The 22,226-nt window shown below is 41.3% G+C and overlaps 1 protein-coding gene across 1 annotated transcript in view; it reads right to left on the reverse strand.

The window, feature by feature from the left end:
• The window catches only part of LOC143208607 (homeobox protein aristaless), a 188,571-nt gene that overhangs the window by 35,090 nt on the left and 131,255 nt on the right, over positions 1 to 22,226 (reverse strand). Inside the window, exon 2 of the mRNA XM_076423137.1 lies at positions 2,935 to 3,310. Within this exon, the coding sequence (XP_076279252.1) occupies positions 2,935 to 3,310 (376 nt within the window). The remainder of the gene's footprint in view (positions 1 to 2,934; positions 3,311 to 22,226) is intronic.

Consider the following 22,226-nt stretch of genomic DNA (forward strand, 5'->3'; position numbering starts at 1 on the left):
TTTGTATGTGTCACGCGTGTCCGTTGACTCATGCGACTCCTGTTTTATGCACACACGCCAATTTAACAATCGTTTTATATTAAGCAAAATTAAAGGTACTATTGTTTTATCCTACTAAACTAACTACAATTATTAAAAAGCGAACCGAACTTTTAACCCCCCTGGTTCTTTACATTTCCTTGAAAAATTGCAATTTTACACAAAAATCAGCCAGCGATCTTATCTGTACCTTTTAAAGGTACTATTGTTTCATTCCCCACTGACTACAATTGTTAAAAAGCTAACCGAACTTTTAACCCCCTGGTTCTTTACATTTCTTTGAAAAATTGCAATTTTACACAAAAATCAGCCAGCGAACTTATCTGTACCTTTTACGAAGAATGTTTTTTGAAATCCTGAGATTATAAAAATATGAGGATGACTGACAATTTTGTTTGCCTCGTCAACGAGAATACATTCTCAATGAATTATACTAATTTATCCAGGGCAAAATATATGTATATTTTCACGTATATTATTCTGATTGGGAAAAAATACCGCAGTAATAGGTACATTTACCGTAAAAGTTTTACGATCAAGTTGAAGGCCTAATCGATGCTCGCACGTGAAGCAAATCTCGGAGAGAAAGGTCAGTTGACGATCTCGTTTGAAACGGCTCTCCGATAAACACGGGAGTGCAGCGACGTGTGCGAGCCAAGTCACGAAATATTTCGGCCCGGTAGGAACTAATAGCCGGCTCTGTGAGTTCCTCCTGTATCTTGATCCCGTTACATGGGGAGCTTGGAACTTCCAGGCTGGAACCAGACAAACGCGACTAGACACCTCTTCCATCGGTTAGAGCTGCGGGAGGTATACACGCCGGCAAACTATCAGTCGCGTGGAAGACTCGTTTACACTCCACAAGCCAGGTTTTCGAAGAACATACTCTGTTCCATTCCATTTATTTTTGATTTGTTAACGAGACGTTTTTCGTTTTTAACCGACTTCGAAAAAGGAGGAGGTTACTCAATTCGATCTGTATGTGCCTTTTTTCTATGAATGTTCACCGATTACGCCGAGATGGATGGACCAATCGGAACGAAACCTTTTGCATCTTGTAGAGTATGTCCCCGGGGTGGTCCCGTGAACAAAAAAATTTTGTATTTTTTTATTCCTTACGATTTTATTTGCGAAAGTGTAGGGTGGTGATGCCGTTGTGAACTCTGCTGAATGTTAGATATTAAGCGGCCCCTAGACATTCAATAATATTGACGAGGCGCAATGAAAGGGCATATTGACCGGTTAGAAGGGGTTCAAACGCATTGGTCAATATACTGAAGCATATTGATAGAAATTTTGATTGAAGCGCATTGACGGGAGCCATATTGATGCGCGCATTGACGTTTAGGAGGTTCATTGTCAATATTTCGTCAATCTCACTAGACAATGATGCGATATGGTGCAAGATTTCTCGCGCATGCGTGGGCGAAACAGTTAACGTATCTATATTACGATGATGAGGTAGCACAGCCCTGAGGCAATTATATTGGCAGGAATGTACCGAAACAATCTATTCCGAACAAAAAGACTCCAAGAGATGTCCTATGAGTTACAAAATATACAGAAATACACATGTTATACATTCATTTTTCAGAATCAAATCGTACCAATTTTTTAAAATTCTGCAGGGTGCTCAAGGTACCCCGTTTTATCGAGAATCTTACTTTACTGAGGCTGAAATCGCTGCCCATACGCGAGAAATCTTGCACAATGGCTAGCGCACAGATTACGATTCGAAAGATCGAAAGATTACTTTAACCATAGCAACAAACAAATTTCCCAGCAGAAAATAGTTCACCGCAATAGAAACTTTTGCGAAGTTTTATGATCGCGACATTATAACAACCACAAGGAAGACAATTTTTCCAAAGCTATTCTTAACTTAAAATAAGGCGGATTAAAGTTATCTTTTTCCGGGGCTGTTCTACTCAGTGGCGAGATATTGTGCAAGAGTTCTTGCGCATGTGCGACGATTTTAGCCTCAGTAAAGTAAAATTATCGATAAAGTGGGGTACCATGAACACCCCGTAAAATATCGGTACTCTCCCGCCAATACAACTGCCCCACTACCAATATAACTGTTCCACTACCTCATCATTATAAATAATATGGATACGTTACCGTTCTGGACCCGTATGAGCGACAAATCTCGCACAATAACTCACCACTGGTTCTACTCATCTCACCACGGTACATACAGGGTCTGTCCGGAAAGTAATGCGACCACATTTTTTTTTAATCTATTGAATATACGAGTACAAACCTTTAAACTTCTTCAAAGTAGGATCCTTGGGCATCGACACATTTTTTCCAGCGCGATTTCCATGCTTCGTATGCTCCCTGGGAGGCGTTATCTGGAGCCTCTCGTAGTACCCTCGTCGCAGCCTCGTAGAGCACTTCCAACCAAAACTTATCCGTAGATTACGGGGAAAACAGTAAACGGTACTTCTTAGTTGGATCACAACACTTCTTCAACCCCCGTACAGTCCTGACTTGTCTCCCGCCGACTTCTTCTTGTTTCGAAAAATTAAAAATGTGCTAAAAGGATGCCATTTTGAAAGCGTGGAACACGTCAAAGAGGCTGTGACGAGGGTACTACGAGAGGTTCCAAAAAACGCCTTCCAGGGAGCATACGAAGCATGGCAATCGCGCTGGAAAAAATGTGTCGATGCCCAAGGACCCTACTTTGAAGAAATTTAAAGGTTTGTACCCATATGTTTAATAGATTTTTTTTTTAATGTGGTCGCATTACTTTCCGGACAGACCCTGTACATTCCAAGTGAATCAGGTAGCCTTAGAACTATCTAGACCTGTCTACTAGCACGAGTTGCCAAAGGTTTATTAGATCAGGGACAAAGCTGGGTATTTGTGCGTAACTAAGAGTCGTTTACATACCTGGTGAACACGTCCGGATAATGAGTTCTCGAGAAAGCTTTCTCGAGTTCCTCTAGCTGGAAGCTGGTGAAGGTAGTCCTATATCTGCGTTGTTTCCTTTTCGGAACGAAGTCGTCGACCTCGGCTTCGCTTTCAGGGCTGGTCGGCGCTGCTCTGGGGTGGTTGGTTTCCTCCTCGGTCGGCCTCACCTCATCCGTGGAGATCCCCATTTGACCGGATTGAGGTGTCGTCGTTGTAGTCGGCGGTACCGATTGCGGGTGAGCTGGATGGTGAGCTGGCTGGCTCCCCTGATTCACCTGGCTCGAGCTGTTCGTGCTGCTCGCAGGACTCGTCTGCGGCGCAGCTGGCTCGACGCCTCCTCCTCGCGTCGAATAATCTGCGAACATTATACAAATCGTCGTTCAAATTTGCTGTACTACCGCCCACGCATGCTATCATTCACAACTGCCTCGAAGGGCACAGTTCGTGGAGAAATATTAAATGCCATAAATTGTATAAATTGTGCACACTGTACCACAACGATTGAATTGATAAACCTGTGGACCAGCATAGAATCAGAGCTCTTACCGACAGCGTAACCAACGAGGTCTCAACTTGAACGAGAACTTTGCAGAAATTTTTGTCACCGTCGTGAAATTCGAAGCGTGCTTCCCAACGCACAATTTTTGACTGATTTGTTGGCAGCCACTGCCGACTACTTATCAACAATCCGATCGGATTCCACGTACGGTCGGGGAAATCCTCGCGGTTTAGCTTCCGCAGGAAGCTAGCCTCATTGTCCTCGTTCTGTCGAATCACAGAATGTACGAACCTTCGAGTATTTCGTCGTGATGCGAATATAAAGACGTACTTTAAATACAACCGAAGATTAATGCAACTTTTAATGTATTGCGGACTATTCTAATAAAACTTTGCGAAGAGCACCTCAGATTGCCGCGGGAGCAATGTTTTGAAGTAAATAACAACAGAAGACTATCAATCTCGCTTTTTTCCTGTATAGCTGCTCCAGAGCGGCCCGCGCCTCGCTGCTCCCGCTCCCAGCGGAGCGAGTCCTTGCCGCACGGGGCAATTCTACTGCTCCGGAGCGCTGCTAGCGTGCGGAAGGGTACGAATCGTGCGGCCGGTCTATTTTTACAGTTCGTGATGAGAAGAATAGCAGAAGTAACGTAGCCGCGCGAAAAATGGGAGCGTTTCGGGTGAAAAAAGACGCTCGGAGGCTAAAAGCTGGAAGCGAAGCGTTGCCGAGCTGTCGGATCCGCTCTGGCCACGAACAGTCGCTTCCTTCCCGCCCGTGAAATTACAGTGTTTACGCGAATTAGATTTCGGTTTCGGTAATTTTCAGTTAATAACGAAGCGAACTAGCCAACGAACGAACGAGCATTAAGTGCGGCTTCGAACCCATTAATGTTATTATAATGTGAAAGGCTACCTACGCGTTCTTCCCTCTTTCTCTTCTCTCTTTCCTTCTCTTTACTCTGTTTCTTACTTGTTTTCCTTCTCTATCATCCTCGCCCGGCCGTATAACACGAACCTGAATGCACGTCGCCGCGCGTATTCGATGTTTAATGGCAAAAGCCAACAAAAATAAAGAAGAAAGCCTCGGCCGGGCATAGATCTCGCTTATCGTGCGCATTACGGTCCCAGGCTACCAGCATTATAAACTCATTTCCGATAAATCGGTTCGACTAAAAACCCGACGGCTGAACCGCCTCGGCCTTTACTTCTCTTACAGGCCGTGCATCGTTCCGACGGAACCGTTTCATCTAGGCCTCCGCGAGTTCGAACATTGAACAGTTAGTGGGAATTAGTTTGATAAGCGACCGTAACGCCGTAATATACCCTGCGGTTGACAAAAACCGTTCGCGAAAGCGCCAAGCAAAACTCACGATCCGATAAGTCGGAAATCATCCCCTATTGTTCACCTATCGTCCAAAGGAATTTAACTTAAAAAAAGTCGGTTGCACATCAAGACTATCCGTTTACATCCCGGAAAGGGTTAGTCTCATATATACAATAGTTACTATAACAAAGTTTCCGTTCCACGAGCTGCCCAAGAGCAGATTGCTTACTGGGATTTTACATGAAAATTTCGTCAAATTAGAAGTACTTAAATTAATGTCTAGGCCTAACAATTACAATTTCGGCACCTGAAACAAGACGTCGCACGTGAGAATTATCTCTGACACGGACTGTTCGTGTTTTCCGTTTGAAAATTGTTCAGGATCCCGTCGATCTCGCAGGCCGGATCGAATTTCGATAATGACGAATTAAGAGACAAACGGTCTCGCCGGATTTCATTAGGCCGTGGCTACGACGACGACGACGACAACGACGGCGGGGGAAGACCGGTTCGCGACAGGGTGCGGGTCTTCGGGGGCCACGTTTGCAAATTGCGGTGGGGAATTATCAGTAGCAGCTTGTAAGCACGAGGCGGAGGATCCTCCTGAGCCGTGGTATGCCGAGGTATCGATCGCGCGTGAAAATGATTCTGGTCGTTACAAGCGAATCGAACGCTGTTACATGATCACTCACGGCGTCGAACGTGCCGAAGTGTGGGCTCGTAGGGATCATTAATGCGGCAAGGTCGGTGAAAGGAATGATAGCTCCGCCCTCCTCCGTGTCTCCGGCTCTCCGTCACCGCGTTCCCACTGTACAAGCCGACTCGAAAATGATCAAGAACCTGATCCCCGGAGAGGGATCAATCTCGATTCGTCAGGGCTTTGATCGGCGAGCTGTAGATTAGCCCTCCGATCATCGTTCCGCGCCGATTCAACCCTTTGCGGATAACCAGTTTTTCAAATACCAGAAACATTCTGTTTGGGGATCTGATTTGAAAATCGGTACTCGGTCATCTATAAATCTTAACACATTACCGACCGGTGATTATTGCATAATTTTGAAAAATCTATGGTACCTGACTAAACACTTTTTAATGGAACCTTCAGTAGCAACAGCAATTTTCGTTATAAACTGACAAGTCACCCTCAATAACGTCATCTAATAGTTTCATTGAAGATCGCAATGTAAAAGAACATTTCTATGCTTTCTTTGGTACAGCACAATTATTGAAACTCCTATTAATAGGGTTCCGGTAGGTAAAATGTTAATACAAAAAAATACAAAAAAATTTATGGTAACCTAAATTTTTTAAATATCACTCTTTGATAGTGTTCAGTCTAATGCTACACCATGGCTTCCAGTCTTAAAATAATGCTAAAACAGTGTTGACCTGCTTTTCCCAGCCAAATGCCTCCCTGTGCGACGGTGACCTCTGTCTCTGGAGTTATTTGCCCCCGGGGGCCAGCCAGAGCTCCTACCCATCCTCCACATATTCACCAGAAAGACGAATTCAGGATCATTTAGAATTTAGAACATGCCTTCACACAAACTTCTCAAACCCAACTGCGCTAAACATCCCGTAGTCCAGTCAATGAATGCTCAGGGGGGGGGGGGGGGTGTAGAGGGAAATGGAAGAAACACAATTTTTAACTTTGGGACTTTATTTGGACTAGTAGGAGGTAAACATACTAAAAGTCTCTACTCTTAGGAGGTGAGCGGGGTGCAGGGCGGCACGTAGAAAGTCCCCTCTTTCGGTTTTCCAGTTATATCTCGGAAACTATGCGTCCTAGCGATAAGACCATTCTATACAAAATTAAAGCTGACAAAATGTGCCATAAGATTGATTAGATTCAGTTTTTCGCTATCTCATATAGTTTCCAAGATATCCGCGCTCAAAGTTCATGAATTGTAAAAAAGAAATTTTTGCCTTATTTGATTAGCTAACTCTTCAGCACAATTAGTGAACTTTCAGCGCGCATATCTCGGAAACTATGCGAGATAGCGGAAAACTGAAGCGAATCAATCTTGTAGCACATTTTGTCAGCTTTAATTTTGTATAGAATAGTCTTATCGGTAGGACGCACAGTTTCCGAGATATAAGCGGAAAACCGAAAAGGGCGACCTTAAATTGGAAAATTGAAATAGAACTTGAAAAATTGAAGTTGAAATTGAGAAATTGATGTTGAAACTGAAAAATTGAAGTTGAAATTGAAAAATTGATGTTGGAATTGAGAAATTGATGTTGGAATTGAGAAATTGATGTTGGAATTGAAATTGAAATTGATGTTGAAATTGAAAAATGAAAGTGGACATTGAAAAAGTGAAGTTGAAAGTGAAGTGGAATTTGAGAAATTGATGTTGAAATTGAGAAATTGATGTTGAAACTGAAAAATGGAAGTGGAAATTGAAAAAGTGAAGTTGAAAGTGAAGTGGAATTTGAAAAATTGATGTTGAAATTGAGAAATTGATGTTGAAACTGAAACATGGGAGTGGAAACTGAAAATGTGAAGTTGAAATTGAGGAGTCGAAATTGAAAGTGAAGTTGAAATTGAAATTGAAGCAAAAACACTAACTCGAACAAATAATACCAAAGTGAACTTTGAGCGCGGATATCTCGGAAACTATGGGAGATAGCGAAAAACTGAATCCATTCAATCTTGTGGCACATTTTGTCAGCTTTAATTTGTATAGAATAGTCTTATCGGTAGGACGCATAGTTTCCGAGATACATCGAAAAACCGAAAAAGGAGACCTTGTACGTGCCCCCTGCACCCCGTTCACCTCCTAGGAGTGGGGACTTTTAGTATGTTTACCTCCTAACTAGTCCAAAGAAAGACCCAAAGTTAAAAATTGTGTTCCTACCATTTCCCTCTACAACTTTCCGTTGACTGGACCATCGATAAATCCGAACAAAAGCAATCGGGAGAATACAAGGAGGCAACTACCGACAAGAAATTAGCAATTCTTAGCGAGTGCTTTAGCAGACCACGTGACGCGGAACCCGGCATGTTGATTGGCGCGCCGCTGAGCTGGTTTTCGAAGGGAGAACCGGGGCCCGGTAATCGAAGTCCGCCGCGCGATAGAAAGTCGATCGCGTTAATTGACTCGTCGTTAATTCATCGCTGGCCGCTGGGAATTTACGATGTTAATTTATTTCTTCTGCGGTGCCGTACCACGGCCGTAATATTGTATCGCGTATGCTCGATTAGATGCGTCACGCTCGATTAGACGCTTCGGATGGAGCGATTTCCGACGGAAAGGCGGGGAGATTAAGAGAGAGAGGGAGAACAAGCGGCTCGAAAATCTGCTAGTCATTTCACTGTCATATTTGCACGCTACTATGCGCGAGAATTATACTAACACACACAGGTGTTCTGCGACGCACACGTATAACCGCGCATTAAGCTCCGCGCATTACGCGTCCGTGCGCATACGATCGCGATTTATGGGCATACAAATTAGCGCGGCGTAATAAACTAATTAGCCGACTCATTGAGGCCGCTTGTGTTTCTCGCGGACGTGTTTTAATGGCCGACTCTCCGCTTAGGCCTGGCAGTAGTGCGAACATGAAACGACGGGCTCGCGTGGTCGAGGCCTCGAGAATTTTCCACGACTTTCTTTTCCGAGCGATTCTACACGCTGGGAAACACTGTGTTGCGTACACACCGAATGAAGATTGCTACCTTGGTCTCCTTATCTTAGCCTTTGGATCTGAAGTTTACTTCAGGATCGATGGAGTTAGGATTCTTCCAATAGTGATACAGTGGCGCGAAGAAGCTTCGTCTGCTTGGGGAATTAGCTGGAAGCTGCAGAGAATTATTTTTGCTAATTTATACTACAGTATTTAGTGTTTCTCTTCGTAAAAGAATTGTTGGAAAAATTAATTCTTCATATTACTAGTAGTAATATGTGTACATAGAGAGCGGAATTTAAGTCTAGAGAGTTCGTTTTGTATTTATTACATATATACCAAGTAAAGTCAACAATCGCGCGCTTCCAAAGAATCATTTTAAATTATTCTTCTCTTCATGTTCGTGCCTTTTTATCGCCGCCCATCAACAGAAATTCATTTGTAATGTGTAAGCGGTAATACCACACCGCCTAGCGCACGCGATTACGAGCGTTAACCATTAGAACGGATGGTGGTTATTATTATTATTAGGCTGCGGGTGTTTATGCAAATGAACAATTCTAAATGGTAATTTGTAAACAGGGAAATTAATCAGAATTGTAGTTCTCTGGCTTTCCTTTCAAATTTACGAACTTTCAATTGTTACTCGTGGATCATTTTTACCTTCGTATTTTGTTTTAACATTCGCGGAAGCTTCAAGAGACAGTAGCTTCGTAAATATTTTGAAAAATCTAATGACATCCTCGATTTAATGTGGCACTGAATTTTGCCCATTCATTCAATCATCATTCACTCGATCTTACACAATGATCCATAGAATGAAGCACTGCTCTTTGGATTTCTTTTCTGTAGTTTTAATGGCCGCTTGTCAGATATAAAAACGTATTATTATTACTATCCTCCATTCATTTCATTCCTAGGCAATCTCTTATGATTCATCGAGAAAGCATTGCCCGCATGTTTCAAACTTACACAGCTCGTAAAAAAACCGAGTTATGTAATTACACAATTAATTATACATTGGTCCGCTTCGTACATTTTTCATTCGCCTGTTTAGCAATTTAACGATAAGCTATAAATTTTTCCTGGGGCTTTAATCGAAACTCTGAATTCAGATCTACCCTGTTAACTGTCCGTATGTGAAACATAAATGTCACGGTTCTAATTGCGGTGGGCACGGGTGCAATATTTCACGGCGGTTAGGCTTCGCGGAACAAATTCTGTTTATTAACTAAATATGTATATCATTAAGTTATTTACACACTTGGGGCTATCGTTGAGGCATGTCTTAAATATTTTCTGTTTTAGTCGTTGAGAAATTAGGTGGCCTGACATAATGCCTGGACTCAAAATCTAAACTATTAACCATAAATACAAATATTTTGATCACTAACTATCTAGTAATAATAACAATAATAATAATTTGCTTTATTTCAGCCTTACAGCTAAGAAATGTGACTTGGTTTACATTAACCTATCTGTACAAAACCATCTTATTTCACACATTCGGTCCATACCTTCTCTCACTCATTTCTATGTTTCACACATTCCTACCCTGTCCTACTCTTTTAGTATCCTAATTATCACTAACCCACTTAATTCCTTACTTATTGCTTCCCTCCCTATTCCCTAACTTTTGCATTTTTGGTTTGGTATTCTCTTTGGCTTATTTATGCTCTCTTTTCTCTTTTTTTCCTCAACTTCTCCAACCACTCTTCAACCTTTCTATCTTGTTTCCCGCTCACTACATCCTCGAGCTTGATCATTTCCCCCATTATCCTGCAATCCTTTGTCAAATGCTCTAGGTTTCCATACTTGTCCCCACATAGGTCGCATTTACATTTTTATAAATATCACTACACAGAGTCAGTTCGACCAAATGTCTGCAATTATACATACTTTGCGAGCAAAAGGCAGTCGTTTTGGTGCCAAGCATGTTTGAAAGAGGATTTGGTCCTTATGTTCACAGAATCTGCAGAGAGCAAAACCTGTTGTCAAATATACCGAGCCTAATATGGAAACAGATGGGTCGGTATTTTGAGTCAAATTTCAAGTCCATATCAAATCAAGATCAGATTGCTTACTGGGAATTTTTCCACCATTTAATAATACTCGATATGCCACCATTTTACGGTTTACACATGAGACCAACTACCTAAAACGAGAGTAATACAGTTAGACTCTAAACTACGAACCCTAAATAGAAACATTCCAACCCTTAGCCCAGCCTATTGTAAAAAATCCGAACTTCCAGCAGTTAATAAACCATAATCTGGACTATACATATAATGAAGTACCTAATATCCCACAATATCCATGGGCTCTCCAGGTGGTTGCACCAGAAAATCGGCCATGTTTCCCCACGGTGCCGAATCAATCCGCCATTGTTGCACCCGAGGATGCATCTAACAATAAGCCGACGAACCAGGGAACCGAGACACACAGCGCCCGGCGCGTTACACCGAACGAGGTGTTTTTACATCGAATCATACTTGCAAATTCCCGGCTAATAGACGCATCAATGCATCCTGCGACAAGAACCGGCGACGGTCGGACATGTTCGATCTCCGGGCACGATAATAACAAGCAATTACGAATTATCGGCGATCCCTTTTTAGCCGGTGGCTGCTCGCGGAGATAGCGCCCCCCGATAACGACGGATATTTACCTTCCGGACGCGGATCTTCTGCGTTTCACGCCCCCGCCTCGCTCACCTGCTCGAATTAATTACCTCCACCCGTCCCCCCGAATCTTTCAGAGGGTCCCCCCTTTCGCCGATAGTAATTGCAACAATGAAGAAACTCGCGGAGATTGAAAGATGTGAAAGCGAGATGAGGCGAGAGCCGTATCGGGACAAGGCGAAGCAGAATGATGGGGGCTTATGGGGGGGGGGCTAGGGGGTCCACATGCTGGCAGAACCGCTTCCATAGATATAACCACTATATTAGCTACGTAACGTAACGTACTATGGGAATTATCTCTCCGAGCCGATCGTAAGAAGTAATTAAGTTGGCAGGAACGAATCTTTCTTATTTTGATACGCCTCGAATCGCCCTGCTGCCGGCGCTCGATAGTTTTCCTATCCTGTGCGGTTGTCCTCTAGCTGTTTCATTGTTTTATTCTTACTGGCTCTAATTAGTGTAAAGGCCTCTAATCGCGGGGCAGATTCCTGATAGGCTAGCTAGATCTTTATGCAAAATAAAAATCGTCAGATTGTAGAAAACAGGAGTTATAGAAAAATGTATTTCTTCCTCCGAGTATATACATACACAAAGTATGTTACCTTATACATATACATATGTAGGTATACTTTAAATATGCTAGAAATGCATAAAATCTACGAGCTAAAAATACAGTCCTCGGATGAAGAGTTAGAACAAATTATTTTTATTTGATATTAGTTTCCTTAATGTTTCGTGTTTGATCTACGAATTTTTGTTATAAGTAACAGATGTTACAGTTCATTTGTATCGATTCTGAACTGCACAGTCTTGGTTCGAGATCACTGTGTAGCGTGCCGCGATGAAGTCGATGCAAATTCAAATATCGACACGGCAGTCAATCGACACCAATTGCTATGCTTTAATGGCGAGCTTTCTGTCAACGCACAGTAACGTTCAATTAACGCGCTAATGGAGCGGATTACTCGACTAGTCAGAACCTGGACATACTGGGTGAGTCATTTTACCTGTACACTAGTACCTGTACCTAGTGTGCTGAAAATTCGCGCGAATAAAGGAATTTTTTATTGGAACTAGGTAGCAATTTTGTTGCAACTGTTGCAATTTTTATAAAACAGCGTTCCTTCTAATAATGCTTGAAAAAGCAAGAAAAGCCCAAAGGGAAACTTGTTGTACATAAAGTGCATTGTACTGACGATAAAGATTTTTGCACATAAACCTAATATTTAATCATTTTCTGTATGTAATTATTAGACTGCGGATCTTTATGCAAAATAAAAAATGTTTGCATTGAATGCAAGACACAGGAGCCAAATAAAAATTTCACTCTTCTTTTAATTATCTTGTTAAGGTAAAACTAATACACTGGTGGCCTTAAATCTTTTTAATACCTCCACTGTTTTAAATTGCATACACCCATTTTTGTCATAAATGCATAAAATCCGCAGTATAGTAATTATTCAAGGAACCGCTGTGGTTTGACTGATAGCTACACGAATCATGTAAAATATTTGATTGAACGTAACGTTTGAATACGCAGCTATATGTAGATTGATAAAATTGACTTTCGAAATTCTACCGTCTTTATCTCCTTGTAAACTCTGATAAGTTGCTAATGTGACTCTCCTGATGTCATGTAACTTTCGCAAGCAATTAGTCAAGGAACACACACAATTCCAAAGTTATCCGAGAAACGCGAGTCAACGTGACTCACCCTGTACACCGAGTGAGCGTAAAAATACCGATGGAATCTTAATAGACGTTGTGATCGCAATTATTTCGTGGCGACGAGAGGCAATCTTGTTTGAGCATTATACGTCCGCGGTCACGTAAATAATAAATAACTATTCAGAAACAAAATTGGCTGACTCGAGCGAACCATTTTGCCTCGGGATAAAATTGAAATTGAACACTAATTGCCGCCATTTCGTTTACATATCCCTTACAAAACATTGTAATACATTCAACAAAGCTGCTGTAAGTATCAGATAATTATTCAATAAAAACAAGCTTCATAATTATGTTCGCAATTTGAGCCTTGCAAGCATCCCAGTCCCTGAAATAGAGTTTCTCTTTTAAATAAATAATCATGCCTATTTTAGATTAAACTTTCACTTAGGGGACCAACAATTTTCAACTTCTCCGAATGTAATACTATATACAATTCGATAAATTCTTAGTATATTAAGTTCTATTGCGAGGAATGCAAAACCTAACCCAGACAGACGGAAACCAATATGGCAGTGTTCTAACCTCTCAAACGCACTTGAAACCGAGCAACTTCACACCCGTATAAACTTTTAAACGAGTGAACTCCGCACACTGGAACTTGGATTCCGCGCACGAGAAATTAAAGTTTTTATCATTTTTTCCACGAATTGTACAATATTACATTTAGAAAAGTGGAAAATTTATGGTCCCGCGAGTGAAAGTTCAGCTCTATTCTAATACATAATAGGAGCATCCATTATGCGATATGTTATGCTCTTAAAAGAACTCTTCCACGTTTAGGCAAAAAATAAATATTTTACGACGAGGGATAAAGTGTATTTTATGCCTCAGGGATTCCACAACAAACTAATAAAACAGCGGGAAAGCTTCTCGAAAACAGTGGCTACCGCATAATTGATTAAATAAATTATTTCCGGCACGAAGCTACAACAGATTCGTTTGCAGCGAAACCCATTAAAATTTCAGCGCACGCAGCAACGATAAATCCGATTGCGCAATGGATATCGGTTTACGCTTCGCTTCTCTGACGAACGATTCTTGTGAGTCGCGATGTCTCCGAGAAGGAGGATCCGAGAGAGAGAGAGAGAGAGAGAGAGAGAGAGAGAGAGAGAGAGAGAGAGAGAGAGAGAGAGAGAGAGAGAGAGAGAGAGAGAGAGAGAGAGAGAGAGATCCTCCTCCGTCTTCGGGACAAATCGATTTTGATACTGTTTGCGGAAAAACGTGTTGTTCCCCCTCGAGGTTCCCGGACCTCGTCCACCTTGAACGCTCGGCGTCTTGTGTTGAATTGGATGCCGACGCTCGCCTCTCGCGATAAAGGAAAGAGGGATTAATAATAATTATAATCGGCCCGCGACGGAGGCGAGGGTTTGCGGAGATAATTACTTTTCAAAGGATCGACATGAACAGCCCCGGCAAAACATGTACCCGCAGATCCGACCCGCTTTCAACACGCGGGCCCGTCCACGAATCACACAAACGCTTCAATTTGCAGGCACGCGCGATTCGCCTGCCAATTGTCTGCAAACCGTCGAATCGGATTTGCTAATCTCGGAAATTCGCCGGAAAATATTCTCTGGAAATGGGCCGACCAAATTCCCTGGCGAAACGCCAAACAGCGTTTCGATTGTGTTAACAAGTTATGGACATTCACAGTATTTAACACTCACTCGTTCCTCGTTCTCACAATTTAATTTGCAGTACTCAAATGTTACAATTCAGTACGCCTTCGCAGTGTTCCGATATGGTGCATCTTTTCTCGCGCATGCGCCGCGATTTCAGCCTCAGTAAAGTTAGATTCTCGAGAAAGATTCTCGATAATTTTTTTAAATTCTGTGGGGTGCTCAAGGTACCCCATTTTATCTACTTTACTAAATATACTGTATAAAACAAAAAAGAAACGCCGCGCATACGCGAGAAATCTTGCACCATATCGCATCACGTTCAGGCAAAATGGCTAGCGCACTGGTTATAGACGATTCCGACGCCGAACGAGAATTTACTACTATGCTTATTGCGTTATACCGTGATTGCTCAGAACAGATTACGCATCACGGTATCCTTTTTTTCAACGTTGGGCCTAATTAGCTCCAATAGATAATTAAAGGACTCTTCATCCATGCGGAGGAAATTTTTATAATCGTTTGGTTCTGTCACTCTGAGAAAATTTAATAAATGTTCACGAGTAGAAAAAGTGTTCTCAGTTTATACTACTCTTTAAACCAGCGTCTACTTCTTCTTTTTATTTTTTTATTTCACACACTGTGCCAAAGATAAAAGGAACGCCACGTCTGTATTGGAAACAATTTTAAAAAGTAAATACGGCGAGACGGTCTAATTTGAAAATCGCCGCGTCGCGTCGTCGCGTCGTAACAAATGCGTCACAATGCGCAGTCGCCGTATTGATAGCTAGATTGACGCGATTATATTGACGCGTATTGACGAGAGCTTCAATATTATTGTCAATCTACATTGACAATATTATTGAACGTCTAGGGGCCGCTTAAGAATTACAAAATTACACGATCAAGAATCAATATGAAGGCGCAACGATCGCATTAACCTAAAAGGGTCATTTCCAACAAAAATGAAGTCCTATATATATATATGAAATCCTAAGATACAGGTACCTATTATATGTATGTCATAGCTACATATGTACATCATAGACAAAATATGTATGCACTTCATGGATGTGAAACAGTGCAGTTCGACACGGTTTCAGCACCTCTCGGCGATTTATTGACAAATCTACAGAGGCCGATCATTTTGAGGAGCATAATAATGTTCCACGGAGTCACCAGTGTTTGTCTTATCCATTCAGAACGATCGAAACGTTGGACGGGTATAATTAACCCGAAGGGAAAGCGTGTGCTCGTCGTTTTTCTACGATTTGCTGAAAGAATCTGTTCGCAGCTAATGAGAGAAGGCGACGTTCTCGCGCCTCGACGCTCGATTGTCAGTCTAACGATTATGATAGCAATGGCATCAAATAATCGACACACCGCGTAAGTACAGACTGTACCTAAATTACAACGGGTAATTATTCGAAATAGGAAAAAATTGTACAGCATGGGGAATTTCACGGTTTAATAGACTGTGTCACCTTGTAATTCGCCTATTCACAGAAGTGTGAAGTATACACATACGAGGTGTGATCAAAAAGTAACGGAAATTTTGTAATTTCGCGTAAACATGTCTGAAATGTGTCTGTACATTGGTTGTCGTATTCGATGTTTAGTTTATTGGCAGCAGAAGGTTGCATGTCTTTTGATACGATCAGCGATTGTTCGTGGCGAGACAATTCATGGCTTTTGCACCGCGATAATGCACCTGCTCACCTTTTATTGCTTGTTCATGATTTTTTGGCTATAACCAACACTGTAACGATGCCCGAGCCTCAATATTCACCAGACATGGCCTTGTGTGATTTTTCGTTTGCGCCCAAAATAAAGAGTACCTTAAAGGGTCGTTGTTTTCCAAAGACGAGATTAAAAGTGCATCGCTGAAAGAGTTAAAAGCTTCCCCAAAGATTGCGTTCCAGAAGTATTTCTTGAGATTTCTAGAGAACCTGTATATTTTTTAAATAAAGTATGTACTAGTTGAAATTTTTGTTGGCCAGGAAAATGGGTATTCCGTTGTATTACAAGGCTAGGCATCGATTATAGTTGTGCTGTATGGTATCACGTGGCTCACAAATTCGTTTCGCTTTGAACCGAGTGAAAATCAGCGTTCGAAATCGCGAAGTTGGAAAAGGCTCGATCGGCGGCGGCGTCCGATCCGCGAAATCAATTAACCAATCGGCAGATAGGGTCCCGAGGCACGATTTGTCGACGTCAGGGAAATCGGTAGATCATCGATCACTCGAAAATCAAAGGAACCTATCCTCGATCTGTAAATAAAAGCCGAACGGCGCGCGGTAGGTAGAGACCCCCGGTTGCCACGCGAATCTGTTGCGCTCTCGCGAATGATGTTAATGATTCTCATAGAGCATGCTCGATCACTCCGGATGATGTTTGCGCGTGATGTCTGTGATCGCTTATCTCGATCGATTCGATATTACTTTCCGATTTTATCCAGCGCTGCAACTATCAAACGAGTTTAAATGGTACAGGGCTTTCGATTTTTCATTTTCTGTTCATTACTGTTGCTATAATTAATTTATAATCGATACCGGATGAGCCATGATCGGCGGATATTAACCTTAGTCTTGTGGCTGTTTATGTAAATCAAAATTATTATGGATCTCTGGAAATGGAGTTAAAGTTTGATTCTCGTGGACGACTCTTATTGTTAGTAAAGTTCTTAGGACAAAGTTACACTGTTTGAAGGGCCACATGTAACGGTGTAAGGGAAAACATTTTCGACGTCATTTTTTTATGAGATTTCAAGGTCATCGATATTTTTTTAAATGGAATGAGGTGTTTTTTAATACATCAATCGATGCAACTGGACATTCGTTATAAAAAAGTACTAACCTATATTTGTCGAAAAGTTAGTAGTTCACAAGATATTTAAATAACTTTTAGAGTTCTTTAAATTGAAATATCTCCTGAACTACTAACTTTTCGACATACATGCGTTAGTGCTATTTATAACGAATGTCCATCTGCATCGATTCATGTATAAAAAAATACCTCATTCCATTTAAAACTAGAGGGTTATTGTTGCTCGCTCGCTTCGCTCGCTCGCGAGTAGGGTTGTTTTTGCTCGCTCGCTTCGCGAGCTCGCGGATAGGACTGCTCTTGCGAAAGGGTTAGTGGTACGCATGGCTAGTAGTACCTATAGCTATTAATGTTTTTTTGATTTGGTGTGTGACTCTCCACGAGCCACACAAAGAACTTCCCGATTCGTTAGTTGCAGTATATTATTATCATTATTTTTAGTACGTTTTAAGAAGATTATACGTTTTCAGGGAAATTCAATAGTTTTCTACTTATCAAGATGTTTGCTATATGGCGTCGCCTTAAACGAACATCGTAGACTCGTTGCTCGCTTGGTTCCTTGTTATAGCGTACTGATGTTGCAAAATAAATTGTCTTAATTATTATAGTTTTTCGCAAACGATACGACTCCTCATTATCCGGGTTAGCAGTATTGACCTTGGTTTTCTTCGATACTGTTAATTTAAATTGTCCCAAAATATATAAACCGCTCAATTTTGAAACTCTGCTCAGTGCTACATACAACATGTGTAAAGTTCGTTTTTCTGATGTTTTAAAATTCAAACATACTTTTCTCGTATGTTTGTCCCTGACTTTTATGAATCGTAATCGCTTCAGCAGGAACCACTGGAAATTGACTACGTGTGATTTGATATTTTTCCTCACTCGACATATTTACTTGATTCGATATTTTTATTATTGGTGGCAAATTTTGATGAATATTTGCATTTTTCATATAATCACGATAACGAGTTCTTACTTTCACTCCTACTCTGGCCAATTGAAAATCTAACCACAATATAGACGGAATTTTAGTATTTTCTTGAAAAGTAATAAATTTTAATATTCCGCATGTGTGCTCCATTAACCAATCCGTTTTCAACATTAATGTTATTAATAATTATCATATTGTTTATATTAATTTTCAATTTAATCTCAGTTAATAATTCGTTTTGAACTGATTGTTTTTTTAAAGATTGTAATATAAATTTTTTTTGTACTTTCATCGATATTCTTTGAAAATGTATTCTCGGGAGTAGAGATGATTAACTCACTCTTGCATTGGGATAATTTTCGATTATTGTAAGCGGAAACATTAGCGTAAGGTACAAAAAAAAAATTTTTTTTTAAATTAAAAAAATTTTTTTTAATTTAAGAAAAATGAAAAAAAAATTTTTTTGTGTAATTACGTTTGTTTCTTCGGTGGAAACTTTCCATTCTCTCGTATAAATTGCATTGTAGAATCAACTCCGTTCGAAAAAAACTAAAAATCTAAAAAACTACTTGACCAATATGGACCAAAATCTAATCAGCTCTAAGTTACGACGGGGCACATCGATTGCATCATTCATCATTCTGATCGCGTTGTTACTTTTTCAGAAAACGTTAACGAAAAATTTGATACCATAGAAACAGACATACGCACACACACACACACACACACACACACACACACACACACACACACACATACGAACATTTTGCTTAAAATAGTCTAGAATGACTGCAATGACCATGAAACGTGAAGATCTGCTAAAAAATCGATTTTCGATTTTCGGGGTCATTACAATAACTTCCCTATAAAATCGGGAAGTTAAAAATATCAATGATCTTGAAATCTCGTAAAAAAATGACCTCGAAAATTTGTTCCCTTACACCGTTACATGTGGCGCTTCAAACAGTGTAACTTTGTCCTAAGAAGTTTTTTTGTACAAAGAAAAGTAACGGAGATATTTCTTCGGACTCACCCTGTATCTAATTGTAAGATACAAGTCTAGATTTTATATGGAATTCTTCAGTCAAATGTATCTTCACTTCAGATACATTTTCTGTGTATACATTAATATAATAAGAACCACTTATGCGCTTATATTGTACATTATTGACAACAAGAGACGAGTTTAATGGCACAATCAAATTCAAAATCAAATTTTTGTTCCAGCAAAATAGTCGGGGATTTAACACTGGAATCTCGCACCGGTTGATTAAAATGAAAATTTCCCTCGCTAAGCATGAAGCATGGCATTTACGGGAGTAAAACGTAAGTGAAACGCGATAAGCCGGGCCTCGTTCGATTAATCGAGGGCCGTGGACGAGAGGTCACGATTTTGACGCGAGCCCCCGTTACGTCGCGTCGGTCGATCGTCGATAACGAACGATCGTTAAGCAGAAATAGAGAGTGAGAGAGAGAGAGAGAGAGAGAGAGCCCCGCGCGGTACGCACGATAAATCACGCTCGGCCACCGATGTGCAATTTACCGGCGTACTAACGTAATTGCACGCATCCTAATCTACATCTAAATACACACATCCACGGGAACCACACACTCGTCCCGTCATAAATTGTTGACGGCGAGAGTTCTCGTTTCTTTTTTGCGGATCCCCGCGGTTCAACGTACCTTCACCGATCAACGGATACCTGTTTCGTGTAAACCTCGCCCGTCGAACATACTCTCTTATCATTATCCGAACGAAATCGCTAAGAAATGAACACTGGGGCCATTCTGTCTTGCCGTCGAGTATATGGAACACACCGTTAATCTGCTAATCTCACGGGACGTGCAAAATCGACATTTTTAATCACGTCTATTCGGTCCACTTTTATTCACTCTTTATCCGACATTTTTATTCCACTTTTTAGCTACTGCCAGCTCTATTTTAAATACGCTTTGCACATTTGTTATTGATGGTCTCTTGTTATTCATTTTAATTACCTAGTCCCTAAATTGTTGCCACTGAGAATTACATTTTATTGAGACTCTAAATCAGGCCTGGCCAACGCGCGGCCCGCCATGTTAAATTGTGCGTCCCGCCAGGCGATTTTATATTTCTATTGAAACTTTTGTTTCTTGTTGTATGTATACAAAAAATATTAAATAAACGAAGTGTCATTCTTATAATACGCAAGTGCGACTATGAACTCCAGTTCTATATTTGATATCTTTGATATAATTGAGTTACGGTGCAACAATGAAATGAAACAAATTTTTTCGTACACATCAAAATTGAATTTATACAATACGTATATTACATTTGAGAGATATTCCAACTTAAGATATGTTGCACAACGAGTTGTAAGTTGTAACTGCTTTTGGATCCACATATGTTTGTGAAACATTTTTTTCGAAGATGAAATTTACAAACAGTTCATCACGTGCTTCATTAACTGATGCCAATTTAGAGAACCAGCTAACAAAAGATGTGCAACGTCGAACATAAATATAGATTTACCAAAGTTAAGTGAAAGAAAGGATAAACAAATATATCATTCATTAAGACTCGAGAGTTAATTATATTGAATTATAGTATAACAATAAAGTTTTATTCATTTTGTATCTGTATTACATATTTTAAAAGCATGTTTACCTAAAGTGCGGCCCGTTGTAACGTTACGCGTCATCAAAGTGGCCCGTGAAACCATTTGGGTTGGCCAGGCCTGGTCTAAATCGTTGCTACAGGAAAATTAACTCGCGTTGGGTCTTTAAATGTTTAATTGTAGCCACTTTTTGGACATTCGACAGAGAACGTGCACTTTTACGTACCGTCTACTTCGTCGATACAGAGAATCACATTAGCGAGCCACGCCCAACAGGTGTGATCAATCAATTACAGAGAACAAGCGTTATTTTTGCTAACAAGGATAAAAGTAACAATATTGAGAACACACGGCGGCGTGTTTTCCATTATTTTCCGGTTCCCGCCGCAGTTCTGAGAATCCCCGAGTTCTCAGTCTCTCAAAGAGAAGGATAGCGTTAATCGTCGACGGTGACGAGACCGCTGCTACCATAAGTGCCATGAGTGCTAGGTCGGCGAATAAGCAACGCGGAACGTTGAAGCGCTCGTCCGTTTTGTTTCTCTTTCCCTGCACGCGTGTACCGGCGGCCGACAGACGGGACTTAAGTACAATCACAATTATCCACGGCAGTTAATTATCCACAATGTCACCATTAATTACTAAACTGCATCTCGTTCCCCTTGTCCCCCGGGTCCTAGCGCGTCGTGGAAAATTGCATGCTTATATGAAGGCGTCGCGTTGCGTTCACGGGGAAGAATAAAAGAAAAAACGGTTTAATGGAAACCGATAATTAGTCACCGCTGCGACGATAAATTTCATAGTTACGCGGGTCTGATGCTTCTTGCCGAGCTCGCTTATTACCTAACCTGATCGACTGGCGAGATCTGTGGGTAATGTCGGTCCTGCAGGTGTTGCGTCCTGTGTCAAATCGCTATTCCTAATGCGAAATATGTACCTTTGCGAACTGTTGCTGAAAAGTGATTCGTTGCATCGAGATGCGCGATAATCGCACGGTTGTTGGTAGGTTGTTCGCATTTCTCGCGCGAGCTCGAACACTTTTCGAGGACATGATTTGCTCGGATGAGATCATTTCCTCGGCGGTTATCTTTCCGAAGGATCGCGGCGCGTTTCCCGCGTTGCGAAATTCTTAAAGCGAGCATTTCGCGGTATTCGGGGCGCAGAGTAATTGTGGCGGGTCGAGGCGGTTGGCAGGTATGCCGGAAAGAAAAGGAGACACGCGAAACACCGTGAACAGTGGTGGCGAACGCCGAGGCAGCGCGAGGCAAAGAGGAGGTGAGGCGCGGCACGGTGAGGCGAGGCAAGAGGCGAGGAGGGCCCACAAAGAAGCGGGGCTCTCCTGTTGATTAATGGCAGGTAATTACCGTTTTTTGTCGTGCTTGTAATTGTTAATAATTGAACGTAATCGTAATGCCTTTTTAATCGCATTAGCCGTCG

The sequence above is a fragment of the Lasioglossum baleicum genome, chromosome 5, assembly GCF_051020765.1.
Source record: "Lasioglossum baleicum chromosome 5, iyLasBale1, whole genome shotgun sequence".
Lineage (NCBI taxonomy): Eukaryota > Metazoa > Arthropoda > Insecta > Hymenoptera > Halictidae > Lasioglossum > Lasioglossum baleicum.